The 24319-nt window shown below is 36.3% G+C and overlaps 1 protein-coding gene across 1 annotated transcript in view; it reads right to left on the reverse strand.

The window, feature by feature from the left end:
• The window catches only part of LOC123241074 (protein argonaute-3), a gene marked incomplete at its 5' end in the record, with an annotated part of 72425 nt that overhangs the window by 38041 nt on the left and 10065 nt on the right, over positions 1-24319 (reverse strand). Inside the window, 2 exons of the mRNA XM_044668781.1 lie at positions 18502-18638; positions 22366-22574. Of these exons, the coding sequence (XP_044524716.1) occupies positions 18502-18638; positions 22366-22574 (346 nt within the window). The remainder of the gene's footprint in view (positions 1-18501; positions 18639-22365; positions 22575-24319) is intronic.

Below are 24319 nucleotides of genomic sequence, written 5' to 3' on the forward strand. Positions count from 1 at the left end.
CACATTCTTCCCCCTCCCCCACAATTGTTTAGGTCTGAATTTTGTGTGAAAAGTGTTTTTTTTTTTAATAATTTTTATTTTTTAGAAAAGTTATCACGGTTACATGATTCATGTTCTTACTTTCCCCTTCACCCCCCCCCACCCCCACCGCCTCTCAACCCCCCTTCCGATTGCGCATTTCCACTGGTTTTAACATGTGTCATCGATCAAGACTTATTTCCAAATTGTTGATAGTTGCATTGGTGTGGTCATTTCGAGTCTACATCCCCAATCAAGTCCACCTCAACCCATGTGTTCGAGCAGTTGCTTTGCTTCTGTGTTTCCTCTCCTGTACTTCTTCCTCTGAATGTGGGTAGCGTTCTTTTCCATAAGCCCCTCAGACTTGTCCTGGGTCATTGCATTGCTGCTAGTACAGAAATCCATTACATTCTATTTTACCACAGTGTATTAGTCTCTGTGTACAATGTTCTTCTGGCTCTGCTTCTTTCACTCTGCGTCAATTCCTGGAGGTCTTTCCAGTTCACATGGAATTCCTCCAGTTTATTATTCCTTTGAGCACAACAGTATTCCATCACCAGCATATAACACACTTTGTTCAGCCATTCCCCAACAGAAAGGCATACCCTCGTTTTCCAGTTTTTTGCCACTTCAAAAAGCGCGGCTATAAATATTTTTGTACAAGTCTGTTTATCTATGATCTCTTTGGGGTATAAACTCAACAATGATATGGCTGGATCAAAGGGCAGGCAATCTTTTATAGCCCTTTGAGCATAGTTCCAAATTGCCATCCAGAATAGTTGGATCAATTCACAACTCCACCAGCAATGCATTAATGTCCCAATTTTGCCACATCCCCTCCAACATTCATTACTCTCCCCTGCTATCATTTTAGCCAATCTGCTAGGTGTGAGGTGGTACCTCAGAGTTGTTTTGATTTGCATTTCTCTAATTATTAGAGATTTAGAACACTTTCTCATGTGCTTATTGATAGTTTTTGATTTCTTTATCTGAAAATTGCCTATTCATGTCTCTTGCCCATTTATCAATTGGGGAATGGCGTGATTTTTTATACAATTGATTTAACTCCTTGTATATTTGAGTAATTAGACCCCTGTCAGGGTTTTTTGTTATAAAGTTTTTCCCCAATTTGTTGTTTCCCTTCTGATTTTGGTTGCATTGTTTTTGTTTATACAAAAGCTTTTTAATTTAGTATAATCAAAATAACTTATTTTACATTTTGTAATTTTCTCTAACTCTTGCTTGGTTTTAAAATCTTTCCTTTCCTAGAGATCTGAGAAGTATACTATTCTGTGTTCACTTAACTTATTTATAGTTTCCCTCTTTATATTCAAGTCATTCACCCATTCTGAATTTATCTTGGTGTGGGGTTTGAGATGTTGATCTAAACCTAATCTCTCCCATATTGCTTTCAAATTTTCCCAGCAGTTTTTGTCAAGTAGTGGATTGCTGTCCCCAAAGTTGGGCTCTTTGGGTTTATCATACACTGTCTTGCTGATGTTACTTATCCAAAGTCTATTCCACTGATCCTAATTTCTGTCTCTTAGCCAGTACCATTTTGTTTTGATGACCGCTGCTTTACAGTATAGTTTAATATCTGGTACTGCTAGGTCACCTTCCTTCACATTTTTTCCCATTATTTCCCTTGATTTTCTTGATTTTTTGTTATTCCAAATGAACTTTGTTATAGTTTTTTCTAATTCAGTAAAGAAGTTTTTTGGTAGTTTGATAGGTATGGCGCTAAATAGGTAAATTAATTTGGGTAGAATTGTCATTTTTATTATGTTACCTCGTCCTAACCATGAGCAATCAATGTTTTTCCAATTGTTTAGATCTAGTTTTAATTGTTTGGAAAGTGTTTTGTAGTTGTTTTTGTATAATTCCTGTGTTTGTTTTGGTAGATAGATTCCTAAGTATTTTATATGGTCTAGGGTGATTTTAAATGATGTTTCTCTTTCTACCTCTTGCTGCTGTGATGTGTTGGAAATATATAGAAATGCTGAAGATTTATGTGCATTTATTTTGTATCCTGCAACTTTGCTGTTGATTGTTGTTGATTATTTCTACTATTTTTTTAAGTTGCATGCCCAATTCATTAATCTCTGCCCTCCCTAATTTGTTATTATATGCACTCAAGGATATAAATTTCCCTCTGAGTACTGCCTTGGCTGCATCCCACAGAGTTTGGTAGGATGTCTCATCACTGTCGTTCCCTTCAATGAAATTGTTGATTGCTTCTATGATTTCTTCTTTAACTGACTGGTTTTGGAGAATCATACTATTTAATTTCCAATTAGTTTTTGATTGGCCTGTCCAGGTGCCCTTATTATTTATTATTTTTATTGTATTATGATCTGAAAAGGTTACATTTATTATTTCTGCTCTTTTGCATTTGTTTGCAATGTTTCTATGCCTTATTACATGGTCAATCTTTATGAATGTACCATGTACAGCTGAAAAGGTGTATTCCTTCTTGTCCTTATTCATTTTTCTCCACCTATTTATTAAATCTAATTTTCTAGGACTTCATTCACCTCTCTTACCTCTTTCTTATTTATTTTTTTGGTTTGATTTATCTAGATCAGAAAGAGGAATATTTAGATCTCTCACTAGTATGGTTTTACTATCTATTTCCTTCTTGAGATCTGCCAGTTTCTCCTTTAGGAATTTGGATGTTATGCCATTTGGTGCATACGTATTGAGCACTGTTATTTCCTCATTGTCTATACTGCCTTTTATCAGGATGTAATTACCTTCCCTGCCTCTTTTAATCAGATCTATTTTTACTTTGGCTTTGTCAGAAATCATGATTGCCACTCCTGGCTTCTTTTTCTCATTGAAGCCCAAAAGATTTTGCTCAAGCCCTTTACCTTAAACCTGTGTATGTCTACCCACCTTATATGTGTTTCTTGCAGACAACATATGGTAGGATTTTGGTTTCTAATCCACTCTGCTATTTGCTTCTGTTTTATGGGTGAGTTTATCCTATTCACATTCAGAGTTATAATTATCAGTTGTGTATTCCCCAGCATTTTGGTATCCTCTCCTAGTTCTATTCTTTCTTCTTACACTATTTCCTTTTAAACCAGTGATTTGTTTTAAACCAGTAACCCTTGTCCCCTCCCTTGATTTACTTCCTTCTCTACCCCTTCCCTTATTATTCCCCTCTTTTTATTTTTAAGGCCTAATGAGTTCCCTCTCCCTTCTTCTCCCCTCCCTTTTTTGACCTCCCCACTCTCCTGCGTTTATCCCTTCTGACTTTCTCAGTAGGGTTAAATTGAATTCTATATCCCAATGGATATAGCTACTTTTCCCTCTCAGGGTTAATTCCACTGAGAGTAAGGTTTAACTATTACCTCTTAATGCCCTCTTCCTCTCCTTCTTATAATAGTATTCATCCCCTCTTCTTCCCATGCCCTCTTTGTGTGTAATAGAATATCCTGTTTTTCTTATTCATTAAAGTTTCTCTTGGTGCCATCTACTATTCACCCCCCCCTTTCCCACCCACCCCCATATCTTAGACCATGTAGTACTCCAACCTCTCCCTGTGAATAATTCTTCTAATTACTATAATAGTGGATACTATAATAGTGAATAGAGTCCACTCCAGAGAATTATACATAACATTTCTCCATATGGGAGTACCAATAATTAGATCTTATTGAAGCCCTTAAAGAGGCAAATTTTAAAAATATGAGTTTTCTTACTTTCCCTCCTGTTTCTTATTTAACTTTTCATGTTTCTCTTGATTTTTGTGGTTGGATATCAAACTTTCCATTTAGTCCTGGTCTCTTCTGTGCAAATACTTGGAAATCTTCTATCTTGTTGAATGCCCATATTTTTCCCTGGAAGTATGTAGTCAGTTTTGATGGGTAGATGATCCTTGGTTGTAGACCCAGTTCTCTTGCCTTTCTGAATATCATATTCCAAGCCTTGTGGTCTTTTAGTGTGGAGGCTGCCAGATCCTGTGTGATCCTGATTGGTGCTCCTTGATATCTGAATTGTCTCTTTCTGGCTTCTTGTGAAAAAAAAAATTTTTTTTTAACTTGGAAGCTCTTGAATTTGGCTATTATATTCCTGGGGGTTGTCTTTTCAGGGTTTAGTGTAGAGGGAGATCTATGGATCCTTTCAATGTCTATATTGCCCTCAGGGCAGTTTTGCTGAATAATTTCTTTTAGTATGGAGTCCAAATTTCTATTAATTTCTGGTTTTTCAGGAAGACCAATGATTCTCAAATTGTCTCTTCTAGACCTATTTTCTTGATCTGTCAATTTCTCAGTGAGATATTTCATGTTTCCTTCTATTTTATCAGTCTTTTGACTGCTTTATTTGTTCTTGCTGTCTTGAGAGATCATTGGCTTCTACTTGCCCAATTCTTGTCTTATAGAGTGGTTTTCTGCTATAATCTTTTGATTTGGTCTGACCTGTTTTCCAGCTGTTTGATTTTGGTCTCCAATTTGCTTATCAATTCTTTTGATCTGGGGGCATCTTTATTGAATTGCCCAATTCTAGCCTTTAGAGACTGGTTTTCAGCTATAATCTTTTGGTTTTCCTTTTCAATCTGGTCTGTTTGGTTCTTTAAGGCTTCCAGCTGGTCATATCTGGTCTTCAATTTGCTTATCAATTCATTTGATTTCTGAGCCTCACTATCCAATTGCGAAATTCTGCCTTTTAAACTGTTATTTTCTTACCAGATCCTTTCCATCTTTCTCATAATCTCAGATTTGAACTCTTCAAGAGCTTGTGACCAGTTTTCATTTTTTTGGGAAGGTTTGGATATGGTTACTTGTTTGTTCTCTTCTGCAGTTTACTCTGTTTTCTGTATTTTTTCTGTGTAAAAGTTGTTGAGTGTTAAAGATTTCTTCTTGATCTTTCTCTTCTGGGGTTCTTGTGTCTGGCTTGCTATTGTTAGCTCAACGCCCTCTCAGTTTTATCCTCATACCTACGGTCTGTCTGGGCTCTTTAGGCTCCTGAGGTCTCATGCCTAGTTGTTCTCAGGTTCAAGCCTCCTGGTGGTCCCCTTTCTTGTTCCTCTGCCCGAAGCTCCTTTAACAGTCTCAGGGTGCTGCTTCCACAGTCGTACACCCCTCTGCACTAGGTCCCCACCCAAGGTCCATGCCTGTGCTCAGGATCCGCGTCTGTACCTGCGTCCGCGCCTGAGCTCAAGGTCTGTGTTCAAAGTCCATGGGTTCTTTAGCCTCTTGGGGTCTTAAGTGTTGCTGCTCTCAGGAGCAGGCCCTGGTGATTCCAGGTAGCTGCCAAGGACTTAATGGATGTCCCAAACTTGCTCTAACTCTTGTGCGCTGGTTTTGGCCCTGTAGGTGGTGTGTGTGTATGTGTGTGTGTGTGTGTGTGTGTGTGTGTGGGCTTGCTCAGCTCACATTTTAGTGAGAGCTATTTCACCCCCTTATAGCATGAAAATGCCCTGATCCCATGTACCTTCAATGCTGTGCCCTGTTGTGGGGTTTTTATGTCCTCTTGAGGAGTCCTATATGTGTGGTTTAGGAGAGGTTAAGCAGCTGCTTTTTACTCTGCCTCCATCTTAACCCGGAAATCCAAAAGATCAGTTTCTGAAAAGTATTTTGTAATTGTGCTATTATAGTTGCTGGGTTTGTTTTAGTAGGTATACCTCCAGGTATTTTATATTGTCTAGTTATTTTGAATGTAATTTCTTTTTTTATCTCTTGCTGTTGGATTTTGTTAGTAGTAAGTTGAAATGCTAATGATTTGTGTGGGTTTATTTTGTATTCTGTGATTTTGCTGAAGTTATTAATTATTTCTATTCATTTTTTTGGTTGATTCTCTAGGGTTCTCTAGGTATACCATAATTTTTTCTTCATTGCCTATTCCAATTCCTTCAACTTCTTTTTCTGCTCTTATTGCTATAGCAAGCATTTCTAGCACAATATTAAATAACAGTGGTGATAATGGGCATCCTTATTTTATCTTTGTTCATATTGGGAAAATCTTAGTTGTACCCATTACAGATAATTTGTGTTGATGGTTTTGGATAGGCACTATTTATCACTTTCAGGTAGATCCCTTTTATTCCAATGTTTTCTAATTTTTTTTTTAAATTAAAGGATGGGTGTTGTATTTTGTCAAATGTTTCTCCAACTATTGAAAAATTATGTGATTTCTTTTGGTATTGGTAGGGTCAATTATAGTTATGGTTTTCCTAATATTGAATCATCCTTGCATTCCAGGTATAAAACCCACCTGATTGTGGTATATTATTCTTGTGATAAAATGCTATAATCTCCTTGCTAGTATTTTATGTAAAATTTTTGGATCAATGTTCATTAGATAGACTGGTCTATAATTTTCTTTTTCTGTTTTATCTCTTCCTGGTTTAGGTATCAGTACCATTATCTGTTTCATAAGAATTTGGAAGGATTCCCTCTTCCCTTAATTTTTTTTAATAGTTTATTTAGTATTGGAGTTAAGTTATTCTTTGGTAAAATTCACTTGCAATTCCAACTGGCCCTGAAGCCTTTTTCTTAGGGAATTATTTAATGGTTTATTCAATTTGCAAGTATTCATCTGTTTCACTTAGACTGTACAATTTATGGGCATATAGTTGGGGAAAATAACTTCCAAAAATTGCTTTAGTTTCTTCTTTGGTTCTGATCTCCTTTTTTATTTTTGATACTGGAAATTTGATTTCCTTCTTTTATAAATCAAGTTAACCAAGAGTTTATCTATTTTTTTTTCATAAAGCCAGCTCATTGTCTTATTAATTCAAAGGTTTTTTTACTTCAGTTTTATTAATTTCTCCCTTGTTTTTCAGGATTTCTAATTTGGTGTTTAATTGGGGATTTTTAGTTTGTTCTTGTCCTAGTTTTTTTAGTGATATGCCCAATTAATTGATTTGTTCTTTCTCTAATTTACTGATATAAATATTAAGAGATGTGAATTTTCCTTTAAGTACTCCTTTGGCTGAATAACATAAATTTTGATATGTTGTCTCCTCACTGTCATTTTCTTTAATGAAATTGTTGATTGTTTCTATGATTTGTTCTTTAACCCATTTGTTGTTTAGGATAATATTGTTTAATTTCCTATATATTTCTAGTCTTTCTGTAGCCCTTTGTTGAGTTTAATTTTTATTACATTATGGTCTGAAAAGCATGCATTTAATATATCTGCTTTTCAACATCTGAATGTGAGGTTTGAATGCCAAATTATATGGTCAATTTTATGAAGATGCCATATACTGCTGAGAAAAAGTCTATTCCCATACAATTTTCTCCAGAGGCCTATCATAGCCAGCTTTTCTAATTATCTCTCTAACTTCTTTCTTGTTCATCTTTTGGTTAGATTTATCTATTTCTTAGAGGGGAAGGTTGATAGTAATGTTTTAATTTCTATTTCCTCCTATAACTCATATAACTTTTCCTTTAAGAATCTAGATGTTATGCCATTTGGTCCCTATATGTTTAATATTGATATTGTTTGTCTATGGTGCCTTTCATCATGATATAATTTTCTTCCTTATCTATTTTAATTATTTTTACTTTGGCTTTAACTAAAGTCATGACTGTCCCTTCTGATTAGAGAAATGCAGTTCAAAATAACCCTGAGGTACCACCTCATACCCAGCAGAGTGGCCAATATGACAGTAAAGGAAAATAATAAATGTTGGAGGGAATGTGGCAAAGTTGGAACACTAATGCATTGATGATAGAGTTATGAATTGATCTGACCATTCTAGAGGGCAATTTGGAATCATGCCCAAAGGGCCTTAAAAGGATGTATGTCCTCTTATCTAGCAATATGCACTACTGGGTTTATATCCTAAAGAGATTAAAAAAAAAAAAACCTGGGCAAGGATCTGTTTGTACAAAAATATTTACAGTTGTTCTTTCTGTGGTAGCAAAAAATTGGAAAATGAGGGGATGTCCCTTGATTAGGGAATGGCAGAACAAATTGTGGTATATGGTGGTGATGGAACACTATTATACTATAAAGAATGATGAATTGATGAATTACTGTAAGAACTGGAAAAGCCTGCATGAACTGATGTAGACTGAAATAAGCAGAACCAGGAGATCATTATACACAGGACCTATAACACTGTGGGACTATCAAAGGTAATTGTCTTTGCTACTCATAGCAATACAACAATCCAGGACAATTTCTGTGGGACTTATGAGAAAGAATGCTATCCACATCTAGGGAAAGAACTATGGGATTAGAAATGCAGAAGAAAACATGATTTATCACTTGTTTATATGAGTATGTGATTTGGGGTTTTGGTTTTAAAGGATTACTCTTAAAAAATGAATTAATATGGAAGTGGGTTTGAGTGATTATATATACATACATGCATGTATGTATGTATATAACCCAGTGGTATTGCTTGTCAACTTTGGGAGAGGGGAGGGAGAAAACAAGAATCATGGAAAACATTTAAAAATTAAGAAAAATAAAATCATGATTACTACTTCTGCTTTTTAAAAAAAATTTTAAATTTAGTTAAGCTGTAGTAAATTCTGCTCCAGCCTATTACTTATACTGTGTGTGTTTCTTTGTTTTAAATGTGTTTCTTGTAGACAGCATATCGCAGAGTTCTTGTTTTTAATCCACTCTGCTATTCTTTTCTGTTTTATTGTCGAGTTTTACCCCATTCATGTTCGTAGTTATGATTATTGTTTGTCCTCTCCATTTATTTTCTATTTCTCTCTTTTTACCCTTTCCCTGTTCACAGATGCTTTGTTTTCAATGACTGCTTCCCCCAGTTCATCCTATTTGTGCTGACAAAGCTCAATAGCACAAAAGATGGGTAACATAAACACATATCTTTTGCAACTGTTACTGGAGACAGATCTTCCAAAGGGTTTGATGATCCTTGGTAATTCTACCTTTATAACTCTTTGGCTTACTCTTCCCTTCCCCAAAGGTGGTATGGGACCTGTGGTTTGATCTATGTTACCCTACTAGTATTAGAGCATTATTATTTTATTGGCTGGGTAGACAAGTCCATGGCTAGAAATCTTGGCACTTGGTGATATACATGGGAAGTGATTTAAACCTAATTCAGTAATCCCTTAATTGGCACCACAGAGATTTTTCTGGGCTGTTATATCCACTTTTGGGATGATGGCAGTAAAAGATTCTATTAGGAATATCTCTGCTGAGGTATTCTTCTAAGGGTATCTCTTTCTTCCAGGAAGAGACTGGTTCCTTGGTAAATACAGTCATATAAAACTGGTTAGCTCTTGATAGTTTTACAGCTGCTTCTGGGGGTGTCTGGGATCTTATTATCAATCTTGTTTTTATATGTCAGGTGAAACTGCTACAAATGTTCATGAGCTTCAAAGAATTCTGAATGATATTCACCAAATTGCTTTAGAGACCCATTTGATATCTGACAGTGCATGGTGGAACCTCTCATGACTATAGGGAACAGGTTTGTTGGCAATCATGTAATCACATGGACATTTTTTACATGGACACATTTTTTAACCTAGGAATTTTTGTCCTTTTAAGACTTTGTCTTAGTTGTATTAAAGTCTATGCACAAACTGGGAGAACATTGTGCATAGAAATAGCAATACTGTATGATGAACTGCAAAAACTTGGCTACTCTCAGAAATGGGGCAATCCTGAAAGACTTATGACAGGGAATGCTATCCACCTCCAGAAAAAGAACTATTGGAAGTTGGATGGATGAGGATCAAAGCATACTATCTTTCATATCAGTTTTATTTTGGTGTTTTGGTTTTATAAGTGTGCTATTACAACAATGTCCCCAGAAATCAAACTACATCAAGAGATTCTGAGTGAGCCTTTGGATATAATAAACTGAAATGAAGGAGGGGGAGGTTAGGCCCCCCCCTCCGCCATCCACTTTTGTTCTTCCCATGTGCCATTATTTTATACTAATTATAAAACTCTTGTGCCAAAAAAGGGGAATTCACCCTACTGACTTCTTGTCAACACGTTTGTCATTCATTTAGTATGTTAAGAAACACCCAAAATGTAGCTAGACCTTCCAATGAAATGTATAATATCTTTGTGCCCTTATACAGTCTGGTGAGATAGTTCCGAAATGTATAGATATTATACATGGGATGATTCACTGGGGAGAACAGCATGTTAATCTCCCAAAGCATTGGGAGGGGGGTGGGGATCGTGTGAATTTAATAGAAATTATACCCCTTATTCCTTTTGAAAATTTTGAAAATGACCATTTTGTTCCATTATCAGACCCACCCTTTGCCTGGGTGTGCATGTGTACTATATTAAGATGCCAAAAGGCCTTGTGGCTCCCTGGCTCCAGGAAGAAGCTGGCCTCTAGTCTCACATAACTACTGGCATCTAGAAGACTAAGCTCTGGCCTGGACTGATCCAGAAGGAGTGACCTAAAATGGCTTTAAAAATGAGAGGACTGTGGAAGCACGGGGGCTTTATTTTTGGCTCTCGACAGTCTATGGCTGGAGATCTTGCTGGCATGGCCATTTTTGAATAGACAAGTGTGGCAAACACATTAATTAGGTGAGGCTAGGTAATCATGTAATTCTCTATAACTTTTACTAATAATTTAAAATTAATATATAATCTCCAGAGAATTTTAATCATAACAAGTCCTAGATCCTTTGCCTTTTGGAACATCATATTCTATGCCTTTCAGTCCTTTAATGTAGAAGCTGCTAGGTCCTGTGTAATCCTGGGGCTCCTCTTTATTTGAATTGTTTCCTTCTGGCAGCTTTTCTTGGCCTTAGAGTTCTAGAATTTGGCTAACATAGTTCTGGGATATTTTAATTTTGGAGTCTCTTTCAGGAGTTGATCAGTGGGATTCTCTCCATTTCTATTTCCTTCCTTGTTAAAGGATATCAGAGCAGTTTTCTCTCATGATTTCTTGTAATATGGTGTCCAAGCTCTTTTATTGATCATGGTTTTCAGGTATTCCAATGATTCTTTAACTTACCTGTTCTGGATCTACTTTCCAGGGTAGTTGTTTTTCCAGTGAGGTAGTTAAATTTTCTTCTCTCTCACAACTTCTTTGATTTTGTTTTGTTTCCTATTGTCTTATGGTTTCATTAGCTTCTATTTGTCCCAATTTTTAGGAAGCTATTTTCTACCTGGAGTTGTTTTTTGTTTTTGCTTTTTTTTTTTTTACATTTGGCTTATCCTACAGTTTTTAATGAGTTATTTTCTTCAGTGGTTTTTAAATTTTTAATTAATTTAGAATATTTTTCCATGGTTACATGATTCACGATTTTTCCCACCTCCTTGTCCTCCCCCATCCTGGAACTGACAAGAAATTCCACCAGGTTATACGTGTATCATTGTTTAAAACCTATTTCCATGTTATTCATATTTGCAGTAGAGTGATCTTTTGATGCCAAAACCCCAATCATTTCGCCATTGAACCACGTGATTGATCATGTTTTTCTTCTGCATTTCTGCTCCTATAGTTCTTTCTCTGGATTTGGATAGTGTTCTTTCTCATAAGTTCCTCTGGATTGTCCTGGGATCATTGAATTCCTACTAGTAGTAAAATCTATTACATTGGATAATTCCACAATGTTTCCACTTTCTGTGTACAATGTTCTCTTGGTTCTGCTAATTTCACTTTGCATCAGTTCTTGGAGGTCTTTCCAGGTCATATAGAAATCCTCCAGTTCATCACCCCTTATAGCACAATAGTATTCCATCACCATCAGATACCATAATTTGTTCAGTCATTCCCTAATCAAGAACTACCTCCTCAGTTTCCAATTTTTTGCCACCACAAAGAGCGCAGCTATAAATATTTTAGTACAAGTCTTTTTCCTTATTATCTTTTTGGAGTACAAACTCAGCAGTAATATTGCTGGATCAAAGGGCAGGCAGTCTTTTAAGGCCCTTTGTGTATAATTCCAAATTGCCTTCCAGAATGGTTGGATTAATTCGCAACTCTATTAGCAGTGTATTAGTGTCCCAATTTTGCCACATCTCCTCCAACATTTATCACTTTCTTTTGTTATTATATCAGCCAATCTGCTAGGTGTGAGGTGGTATACCGCAGCTTTGTTTTGATTTGTAATTCTCTAATCAGGAGGGATTTAGAACATTTTTTCATGTGATTATTGATAATTTTTACTTCATCTGAAAACTGCCTATTCATATCCCCTGACTATTTGTTGATTGGGGAATGGCTTGATTTTTTGTAAATTTGACTTATTTCCTTATATATTTGGGAAATTAAACCTCTGACAGAGTTTTGTTATATTTTTTTCCCAGTTTGTTGCTTTCCTTCTAATTTTGGTTGCATTGGTTTTGTTTGTCCAAAAACTTCTCAATTTGATATAATCAAAGTAATTCATTTTCTCTTGCTTGGCCTTAAATTCCTTCCTTTCCTATAGACATGACAGGTATACTATTCTATGTTCACTTAACTTATGATTTCACTCTCCATGTACGTCATTTACCCATTTTGAATTTATCTTGATGTGGGATGTAAGATATTGATCTAAACCAAATTTTTCCCATACTGTTTTCCAATTTTCCCAGCAGTTGTTGTTAAAGAGTGAATTCTTATCCCCAAAGCTGACATCTTTGGGTTTATATAACACTAACTTGCTGAGGTCATTTACCCCTAGACTATTCCGTTGATGAACCCATCTGTCTCTTAGCCAGGACTATATTGTTTTGGTGACTACTACTTTATAGTATAGTTTAGAATCTGGTACTGCTAGGCTCCCATCCTTCATAATTTTTTTCATTACTTCCCTTGATATTCTTGATCTTTTGTTATTCCAGATGAATTTTTGTTATAATTTTTTCCAATTCTATAAAAAAGTTTTTGATAGTTTGATAGGTATGGCACTGAATAAGTAGATTTATTTGGGTAAGATTGTTATTTTTATTATATGAGTATGTCTTACCCATGAGCAATTAATGTTTTTCCAATTATTTAAATCCAGTTTTAATTGTGTATAAAGTGTTTTGTAGCTGTGTTCATATAATGCCTATGTTTGTCTTGGTAGAGAGATTCCTAAGTATTTTATATTGTCTAGAATTATTTTAAATGGAGTTTCTCTTTTCATTTCCTTTGATATCCTAGATCTTTTATTTCTCCAAATAAATTGTTAATTTATTGAGTTCTGTAAAGTATCCCTTTGATTATCTATTTGGTAAAGGACTGAGTATAAATTTATTCTGAAAGTATCATTTTTATTATATTGGAACAGCCCAGTCATGAGCATCAAACAAAACATTCTTCTATTTAAATTATTCGTTTAAGGAGCACTTTGTAATTGAATCTATGTGAGTCTTTTGTGTGCTTTAGAAAATTGACCTCCACATTTATACATTTTATAGTTATTTAGAATCATATTTCCCTTTCTGTTGTTGTTCCTCAGATTTTGATATTATATGGAAATACAATTTATTTTTGAGGGTTTTTTTTAAGTCTGCAACTTTTCAGAAGCAATTGTCTAATTGCCTAAGATTTTCTAAATAAACCATCATATCATCAGCAAATAGGGTTATTTTTATTTCTTTAACTTATCTTTATGCTTTTAAAGTTCAGGTCTGACTATGAACAACCTCCTTCCCCACCTACCAAAGCTCCAGTGGCTAGCAATTGTTTCTAGGTATAATGGAAAAAGGATAGCAATAGGATAAGATTTAAGAGAAGTGGAAGGCTGTCTTTAAGGCACATACTAGGAAATCAAGGTAAAGAATTTTAGCAGGCAGAAGGTAGAGGAGGAACAGTTTGGAAGTGACAACTGCTAGAGTAGTGACTTCCTGTTGGAGGTTGGGAGCTTCTTGTCCAGGAATGGTGGAGGAAAAGTGGGCTTATCAGAGCTATCTAACTCAACCTGACTATAAAGGAGGAGTAAACTCCCAATTCATCTTTGGAGGCACCGTTTGATTTGGAAAGATCTAGAAAAGGATGACCATACCTGCTGTACTTTCCAAAAGATTTTATTTAAAAAATCCTGTCAGATTGCTTTTGAGGTTTTATCTCAGGGGTCAGACCCACTGGGATGAATTTAGCCGTTAGAGATCATTCATAACAGTTTTTGGAGTTAGCTTTTGGGAAATAAATCTAACCAATTACTGAAGGTCATAGATAGGTAGTTTAGTCAGATTCTGGGGAACACAAAGATAGAAACAGGGAGCTGGTAAGCTAGCCAGAAGACCAGAAGGCTCCCTCTTGTGAAGGATGTAGAGGATCTTGGGAAACCAGCTAGATCCCTTAGAGTTAGGGACCCCTTGTTCTGATTCTCAGTTTGTATCCCCTCTTAAAATAAAAGATACTGTTTTTTTAAATATCAATTGTCTCCAAGGCATTTGTGAAACTAGCCCAGTGAGAGAAAGTGATTCTGTTACACTCTGAATAACCAGAGGTTAGAATACCAGCCTGGGTATTCAAGGGGATCCCTAAGTGGATCTACCACTATCACATCTGGTTCTCTCCCCCTTATTGTTTTTTTTTTTTTAATAAAGTGCGAACTCTTATAAAATCAAAATCGCTTCCATCTTTGTATTCATCCCCCACCAGTGCCTAGCAGAGTGCTCAGCATATTAGATTGATAAATCTAGATGATAAATGCTAGTCAACTGATTGAACTGATTCAACAAAATTCAGCAATATTTATTAAGTTCCTACTAAGAGGCTACCACCCCATAGAAGGGAACCAGGTGGGGCCAAGCCAGGAAGGAGTTCACCTGGGCTGCAGCTGTGGTAAAAGGAAGTGTGCTATCTGGTAGCTTCCTGTTCTAACTATTCTTGTTAACTAGTTACGAAACTTAATTTTTCTATACCACTAAAGGAATTCAAGTCCCCTGAACATATACAGGGGGCAGCTGGGTGGCTCAGTGGATGAGAGCCAGGCCCAGAGATTGGAGGTCCGGGGTTCAAATCTCGCCTCAGACACTTCCCAGCTGTGTGACCCTGGGCAAGTCACTTGACCCCCATTGCCTACCCCTGACCACTCTTCTGCCTTGGAGCCAATACACAGTATTAGTTCTAAGATGGAAGGTAAGGGTTAAAAAAAAAGAGAAAGCACATGTACAAATTTAAAACTATATAATCTTTTTTTTTTTTAACATTTATTAATATACATTTTTAACATGGTTACCTGATTCATGCTCCTCCTATCCCCTTCATCCCCACCCCCCTCCCTTATTGTTTTTTTATAGGATAAAATACAAACTCTTCTGGTTGGCTGTTAAAGTCATTTAAGGGTAGGTTTCAGCCTACCCTTTCTAGATTTATTGCACATTACTTTTTCAGGCACTCTGTTTAAATGTGTTTTCCTTCCCAAAGGAGCCATTTCAGCCAACTCTAACTATAAAGTAACTAAATTCTACATGAACTTTTTACTACTTTATAAGCTCTGAGAGAATGTAGTTATCTTTGTTTCTGAGTACTTAGCTTAGGACTTGGTATTTGATAATTGTCTTTTTTATTTAATTAATTTTTGAATCCCTTACCTTGGCTCCAAGGCAGAAGAGCAGTAAGGTCTAGGTAATAGGGATTAAGTGACTTTTTGCACAGAGTCACATAACCAAGAAGTGTCTGAGGCCAGATTTGGCTCTCAATCCAATGAGCCACCTAGCTGCCTCCCCAGCCTTTGACACTGTTGATACTCTCTTCTGATAATCTCATCTCTAGGTTCTCATGCCTCAACCTCTCTAGCCAGGTCCTTCTCAGTCTCTTTGTCTACCTCTTTATCTAGATCATGCTTGCTAATTGTGAGTAACCTACAGGGTTCTGTCCAGAGCCTTCTTTTTTTTTTTTCCCCCCTTTTTTTTTTTTTAATCACTTGGTGATCTCATCAGTTCCCATGGACTCAATTATTTCTATGCTGATGATTCTCAATTCTAATTATCCATCCCCAAACATTTCTGACCTCCAGGATCACATTTCCAACTGCTTGTTAGGTATCTCAAAATGGACATCCTAAAAGATATCTTAAACTCAATATGCCCAAAACTGAACTCATTTCCTACCCCCAGAAACCCTCCCTCTTTTTCTAACTTTCCTGTTTCTTTCCAGGGCACCACCATAGTCCCAGTCACCTTGGTTCACAACATTGGTATCATTCTCAACTCCTGACTTTTTTAATCCCTATATCCAATTTATTTCCAAGTTCTATTTTGCCCTCATAGTATCTCTCATATACAAAACTTCTCTACTCCACTCAGCTGCCAAAGTCATCTTTTCAAACTGCAAGCTTGACCATGTCACTATTCTAATTCAGTAAACCTCAGTGGCTCCTAATAATAGCCAGGATCAAATATAAGATCCTTTATTTGTTGTTCAAAATTCTTCATGACCTTTCGCCACCCCTCAACCCCAACCTTTCCAGGCTTCTTACACTTTCCCCCACTAGATCAATAATGTCCCTCTCAAACAATATAATTCTCTAAGTCTTAATTATTATTAATTTGTCCTCTAGTTATCAGTTATAAATAACTATCAGCAGCCTTAAAATGTTTAAGGTGAAATCTATGTGAAACTATGCCCAGTATTCCAGTCACTAATATTGCTGCTATTCTGCTAAATCCCATACCTATCCCTTCTCATGTCCTTCATTTTGTTGGCCTTTTCAATAACAGAAGTTAAGGTACCATCTATGTGACTCCTGGGTCATGGGTGACAGTTCAGAACTCTCATATAATTTGGATTTTTCTCCCTTACCGTTTTCTATTTATCAAAAGCAAAATGAAAACTTTCTCTAGTTGATCCTCATCAGTCTGAACTTTTAGTGTTTGGAAAAGCTCAATTTAATATCAGATATTAGAGATACAGCATTTATTATCTACTGTGTGTCAGGCACTATGCTAAGCAATGAGAATACAAAGAAAGGCAAAAGACAGTCCCTGCCTTGAAGGACCTTATCATCAAACTGGGGAGATAATTTACAAATGAGATTTATCAAGTGAAACTCTGTAATATCTCTATCTTTGAAAGGAGGCTTTTCAAAATCTCCTTTAATTCTAGGGCCTTCTCTCTGGGATTAGAGTGTGTGAGTAGGGGTGGTGAGGCAGAGGGAGGCTATAAGGAAGTCAGGATGCAAATATGAAGGAGAGAATTTCAGGCATGGGAAATAGCCAGTGAAAATGCATAAAACTGGAAGGTAGAGTATCTTGTGCAATAAACAACAAAGAAGACAGTGTTATTGGATTGCAGAACACAAAGGGGGAATAAAGTGTAAAGAAGACTGGGAAGGTGGGGGAGAGAGGACAAGCAATGAAAGGCTTTCAATGACAAATGGGATAAACACGGAGGTGACAAGGAGCCACTGGCGTTTACTGGTAGAGATGAAGATGGGGCTGGCTTTACTAAGATCTGAGTTTTAGGAAGATCAATTTGAAAGGTAAGTGGAGGACTGACTGACTATTGCAATAGTCCAAATGTGAACTGAAGAGAACCTACATTAGGATGATGGCAGTGTTAAGAGGAAAGACTGGGGGATATTTATGAAGCGGCTGGCTAGATGGCTCAGGTGATAGAAAGCCAGGCCAGAAAGACAGAAGGTCCTGGGTTCAAATCTAGACTCAGACACTTCCTAGCTGTGTAACCCTGGGCAACTAATAACCTTAGCCGCCTGGGCCTTACAGGTTCACTTTGGAAATGACACTTAGTATTGATTCTAAGACAGAAGGTAAGGGTTTAAAAAAAAAAAAAAAAAGGTGTTATGAAGGCAAAACTTGGTATGAGACTTTTGATATAGGAGTTGAAAGTGACGAGTTGAGGATACACTTATTTGTGTCCTTTTGTCTTTAATCCTCCACAAAGTCTAGGCACTCTTTGGAATTTTATGGTTTTTTTCCGACCTTTGAAAGCATTACATTATCAACTATCCAAAACCATTCCTAAATTCAGTAATTAAAACAAAAAATTTATCTCATCAACAGATTTGTAAGAATGAAAGTGCATTATGATTCACAAAAAGAATAAAGTGTTTGTGGCTAAAAAGAACACTATATTATAAAGTAGCAGTTGACCTAATATTTTTGGTTATCATGATTGTTCAAGTTTGTTGCTTTAATATTCAAATTTCACAAATAAACACTTGCTTATTAGAGATAAAAGGAGAAAAGTGAGTCATACAAAAATGCTGTTTAGAACATAACATTAGGGTTTATTTCTCATATGCAAACTTAATGCTTAATACTAAAATGGGAAGAATCTGTACACCCTAGGTAAAGTTTGGTTTTTTTAAAGGCTTTTTTGGAATGCTGTGGTTCTTTTTCCTGGTTTGTCAAAGTTTTATCATCAAAAAAATTCAATTGTAGTTTTATCATCAGAAGTACACGTTAGAGACGGGAGGTCCTAGGTTCAAATCCAGCCTCAGACACTTCCCAGCTGTGTGACCCTGGATAAGTCACTTGACCCCATTGCCTAGCCCTTACCACTCTTCCACCCATAAGTCAATACACAGAAGTTAAGGGTTTAAAAAAAAAAAACACAAGTCACACCAAAAATGTTACACAAGTCACACCAAAAATGCAATCTACTATCGGGTTCCTTACCATCAATATTAAGCATCATTTTCCACATGGCAGGTCGAACAGACTGATGGAATCCAAACCATACTTCTCGGCCCCCTCCCAGAGGGTGATCATATCCTTCAGGAGCAGAAAAAAAGGAACGACCAACAGGAGTATACCTATAAAGAGAAAAAAATCACTTTTTGTTCAACTGGTCTTTGACATGAATCTTTAAACAACAACCTTTAGAATATATTAAAAACTGTAACTGTAACATATAAAATTATGTTGCCAAAAGAACAGAAATGCCAAATACATGAAAATAAAAGGGTCATTTCCCAACCACGGAAAAGAAATACAACCCAAATGGAATGTAACTGTCCATCATATTTTAATGTTAGGTAATTGTTTTAAAAACTCATTTAGTTGAATGAGTGTTTATTTTCCAAAAAAACACATTGGTTAAAAATTCAAGACTTCCATGAATGTAAGAGAATGTTAGCTGTGTTACATATAACTATTGATGTGTAAGTTACTATATATAAAAAAAAGCAGTCAATATTCTCCTATAGTGGAGCTAAATATGACTCAATAGCATGATAAAGACAAGTCAATCCTAACTAACACACCACTAATTTAGATTCTATTGTAGAGAGCAAAGTAACTAGAGGAGCAGATTTGGAGTTGTGAAGACCTAGGTTCAAGTTCTATCCAGGCTACATCCTGGAAGTATTTCCTTTGGCAAATCATTTAATTTCTCAGGGCTCCAGACAACTTCAGAAGAATCTGGGTTGCAGAAGAGATGTTGACTTGCATTGAGAGTTTACTTACTTGGTAGTGAAATCTCAAGTTTGGTTGCTCCCTGCCCCCCACCCTTCTAATCTGACTTCATTGTCAATCTTATCCTTCTATGTTGCTTCTGACCCTGATGACTATCTTTCCTCCTGAATACTCTTTCCTTTATGAGATTTTGTGACATTCTTCTTCTCCTTCTTTCTCTCTTTCCCCATCCATGCCCCTCCCTCACTTTTCAATTAATCAAAGAATGAAGTCATCCCTTCTCTTAAGGACCTTACATTCTAATGAGAGAGGCAATAAGTAAATATATATGCACACAACATAAACATAAATGTAATGGATAAAAACATATAGAAAGTAGTTAATTACAAAGTCATTTGAGAAAGGGGCAATAACAATGGTTGAGGGGTAGAAATCAGGAAAAGCATGGATGTTATTTAGCTCCATCTTAAAAGAAATGAGAGACTCTGGAGAAAGAAGGCATTCCAGGTATACAAAATGGCTAAAGCAAAAGCACAGGTGATGGGAGTGTTATAATTGAAGAAGAGAGAGAAGTCCAATTAGACTAGATAAGAGAATGTGAAGTAATGCCTGAAATGAAAAGTCTTATAAAGACTTATTATAAGAATTGTTAAAAAAGCAAAGAAAGTTTTATTTTATCTTGTGGGGAACCTAACTGGAATTAACTGAGTAGATAAGTCATATTTTTAAGTAAAATTACTTGACAGTAATGTGTAGGATGAACTGGAAAGTTGATAAACTTGAGGCAAGAAGATCAATTAGGAGAGTCTTATAATAATCTACTCAAGAAGTGATAAACTAAGGTAGCAGTTATGTAAATGGAAAGGAGTTGGATATGTGAAATACTGGGAAGGTAAAAATGACAAGAGATGGCAACTAAAGGGATACATGAAGTGAAGGGGAGTGAAGAGGTGAAGATTATCAATGTGGTATGATAACAGACAGATGGTAGTACCTTGCTCAGAAATAGGGAAATTTGGAAGAGAGATGGGTTTTGGGAGAAGATAACGAATTCAGTTTTAGACATGTTGACTTTGAGATGCCTCCAAGATATTCAAGTTTGAATTATTCAGTAGAAGATTGGGGATGGGAGACTGTAGGGGAGAACCAGGGGCTGGATATACAGATCCAAAAATCAACAACATGGAGGTGATAATTCACATCAGAGGAGCTGAATAAAGAGAGAAAAGGGTTTAGGATGGAGCTCTGGAGAAGACCCATCATCAGAGGGAACGATATGGATGATAAGGCAGCAAAGGAGATTGAAGATGTAAAGTCAGAAAGGAGAAAGTCATCACAAAACCATAGAGTATCCAGGAGGAGAGAGTATTCAACAATGTTAAACAAAGCAAAAGACAGCTTGAGAAGGATAAGGTTTGAGACAAGACCAATCACCTTTCTGCCAAGATAATGCTGAACTGGAGGAAGACTACCTAGAATCCATATGTCTACTCTGGCAAGATCCTAAAGTGTGCACCAGAAAGAATGATAATGATTAAGAAATCCAATGAGAAAATAGACTAAGTGATTTCTTCTACCCTGGAACTGCACAAGAGGCGAACCAGAATCTCAAGGATAATAGGAACAAGCCTGCTGGTGTCAGCAGTGACCAGACATGGGCAAATGTAGCGTGGAAGGCTCTGTTTCCTGAGGCAACAAAAACAGAGGGCTCCCTTAAGAAATTCTATGATGGGGTAGCCAGGTGGCTCAGTGGATTAAGTGCTAGGCCTGGAGATGGGAGGTCCTGGGTCCAAATCTGGCCTCAAGCCTTTCTAGCTATATGACCCTGGACAAGCCACTCAACCTCCACTGCCTAGTCCTTGCCACACTTCTGCCTTGGAATCAATACTAAGGATTGATTCTAAGACAGAAGGTAAGTGTTTAAAAAAAAAACAAAAGAAAAGAAAGGAAACTTCTGGATAGTCAAAACACCCCTAGGTGGCTGAGAGTAGCCCAGATTATCCCAGAGCTGACCTCAGTAAAATAGTATTCAGACCTGGCCAGCTCAGGCTCTGGGACTTTTAATGATCCTAGAGTTCTATCCTAACATGCTAAAGCAAGTTTGAAGATCCCATAGTCTGATGCTCAATGATCCAGGAAATAACCATGGGAAAAAGTAAGTACAGTAATACAGGTCTCCTAGAATAAGAGCAGGGGTTGTTTTTTTAAGCTTTAAAAGCTCTTTATATCCTAAACCATTCTATATGTTCAATACATCATTACTTTTCCTGGTTGCTGAGATCTATTCCATATGGTCTTCTTTGTGTTACTAATACTAACTATTCCCACAGTCTCCACGTCTTTGCACTGACCATCTTATCTTCCTTTCAGAGGCAGATCAAATACCACCTCCTAAATGAAGTTTTTTCTGATCCCTATCTTCTGAATGCTGTTTGCTCTCCCTTCCTAACTGCTTTGTATTTATTCTCTTTATATTTATTCTATATTTACTTATATATGTTCTTAGACACTCCTTTAAGATATAAGTTCCTTGAGAGAGGCTTCATTCTTTGTATTTGTAACCCAGGACTCAGCACAATGTCTGACAAATGTAGACTAATTGAGGAACCAGGTAAAGAGATTTTAAAATATAAGGTGGTTTAAATACAGGAATAAAGAAAGGTACTACAGCATAACACAAAGAATCACATATGGAAACTAGAAACCTAGATTCTACTCCTGGTTCTGCCACTTACTATGTGACCTAGGGCAAGTCAGAACCTTTAGTTTCCTTTGCAAAATTGGGATAATATATTATCTAATGGATAGTTTTTGTGAGGATTAAGTGAAATAACATGTAAAATATTATTAAGACATAAAATCTAATGTAAAAATAATCAGTTTAGAGCTAAAATTAAGAGAAAGAGGGAATAGACATTTTACTACAAAAAGCCATCAGAATATAAATATGATAGACACAATGAGGTACATAATTTCAAATCCTGAAGGAAAACCATCTGTATTGTAGAGGATCAAAAATACTTGTTATCTCTGATCAACTTAGGAAAATTAATGAGGAACCTTCAAAGAAAAAGCTGCACAAATCACCTCTCATTTAAAAAATACAAAGAAAACAAGAGAACCCACTTCATGGAGGGTAGATGTCGTAGCACCACATCGACAGCATGAACAGGGTTAGTGCTGATTGGTTTGTCTAGTTCTATTGGCTCAGGTAAAGCCCGTCCTGTCAGAACTTCATGCAGCAGATGCCAGCTCACCCGAGACACAAATTTTATTGACACCTTGAAAGGACGATCTTTTCCACCTTCTCCAGGCAATGTAACATCCAAATCCACCTGTTGAGAGAGAAAAAGAGCCAAATCAAAACCCAACAAGATAGACACATGTTCTCTGATCTTTAAATACAAGTTTTCCACTAAGGTTCAATGCTTCATGTATGGCCTGGGGCTGATACAACACTACAAAGGTTATGTAAGTAGAATATAAACCCTGTCCTGCACCAAAAAGGCTTCAAGTATGGGCCCAGAATTTAAACTGTCTTCAGTGGGAGGATTAGCCAAACTGTGGTCAGGGAAGTTCATCACCACAATGTTTGGCAAAAGGATTTTGAGGGGGTTTTCAAAGCAACTACTGAAGACTATTCAAGTGATAATTACAAAGACAATAAAGTAGAAGTACAAATCTACACAAAAGCTTTTATACAAGAAAATTAATGAGGGCGGCTAGGCAGCTCAGTGGATAGAGCACCAGGCCTGGAGAAGGGAGGTCCTGGGTTCAGATCTGACCTCAGTTACTTCCTAGCTGTGTGATGCTGGGCAAGTCACTTCCTGATCTTCTGCCTTGGAACTGATACTTAGTATTTTTCTAAGGCAGAAAGTAAGAGTTTTAATTTTTTTTTTAATTAATGTAGGAGGATAAGAAAGGAAGCAGTTGACTGTATAATTAATATTTGCATCTACTATCTATGATTAAGGGTTAGCTATTCAAGATACATAGGAAATTCATGTAAATATGTAAGAGCATATTCTCCATATATCTAATGTGACCAAATGATATCAACAAATACTTCTCAAAAAGTGTAAACTAATGATATCCATATTTTAAAAATTCTAAATCATTAATAAGAAAAATGCAAATCTAAACAACTCTTGTTGCTTTCTTCACTTCACATTCAGAAAATTGGCAAAGATGAAAAAGAAAGGTAATAGTAAAGAGAGAAGTAAAGAACTACAAGAAAAAGTAGATGCCACCAATCAAAAGTGCAAAAAATATAATGGAAACTTCATGTGCTATGAGAAACAATGAAAATACAGAGAAATATGGGAAATCATATGAACTGATGCAAAAGTGAAGTCAACAGAACCAAGAAAACAATACATACAATGGCTATAACATAAATCGAAAACAAAATTTAAACTCAGTACTGTATAATTATGACCAAGCTTGTCATTGAAGAGGTACAATGATATACCTTCCTTGAAGAGGCTGGGGAGACCATAAATCAAGAATGCTATATATAATGTTAGATAGGGCTAATGTGTTGTTTATTTTGGCTTAACTCGGTTTTGGTTGTTTTTTTTTTTCCATTTAAAAAAATTCTCTTAGAGCAGATTGCTTTCAGAAAGGGGAGAAGGCAAGGAAATATAGGAAATGAAGTGTTATTAAAAGTTACAAATAAAACTTTTAAAATACATATTATTATTTACATGGACATACTAAATAAGCATTTTAAATTTAAGCAATGTAAGACAACTTTCAAAGGCACACGAGATTTTAAATTAAATGCTATTAAAACCTAATAAAGAGGGGGCAGCTGGGTAGCTGAGTAGATTGAGAGCCAGGCCTAGAGGCAGGAGGTCCTAGGTTCAAATCCGGCCTCAGACACTTCCCAGCTGTGTGACCCTGGGCAAGTCACTTGACCCCCATTGCCTACCCTTACCAATCTTCCACCTATAAGTCAATACACAGAAGTTAAGGGTTTAAAATTAAAAAAAAAAAAAAATCTAAAAAAAAAAAAAAACTAATAAAGACTGATAGTCAATTAAACTTGTTTAGTAATAGTCAATAAGCATTTACTAAA

Source organism: Gracilinanus agilis, chromosome 3 (genome assembly GCF_016433145.1).
Source record: "Gracilinanus agilis isolate LMUSP501 chromosome 3, AgileGrace, whole genome shotgun sequence".
Taxonomy (NCBI): domain Eukaryota; kingdom Metazoa; phylum Chordata; class Mammalia; order Didelphimorphia; family Didelphidae; genus Gracilinanus; species Gracilinanus agilis.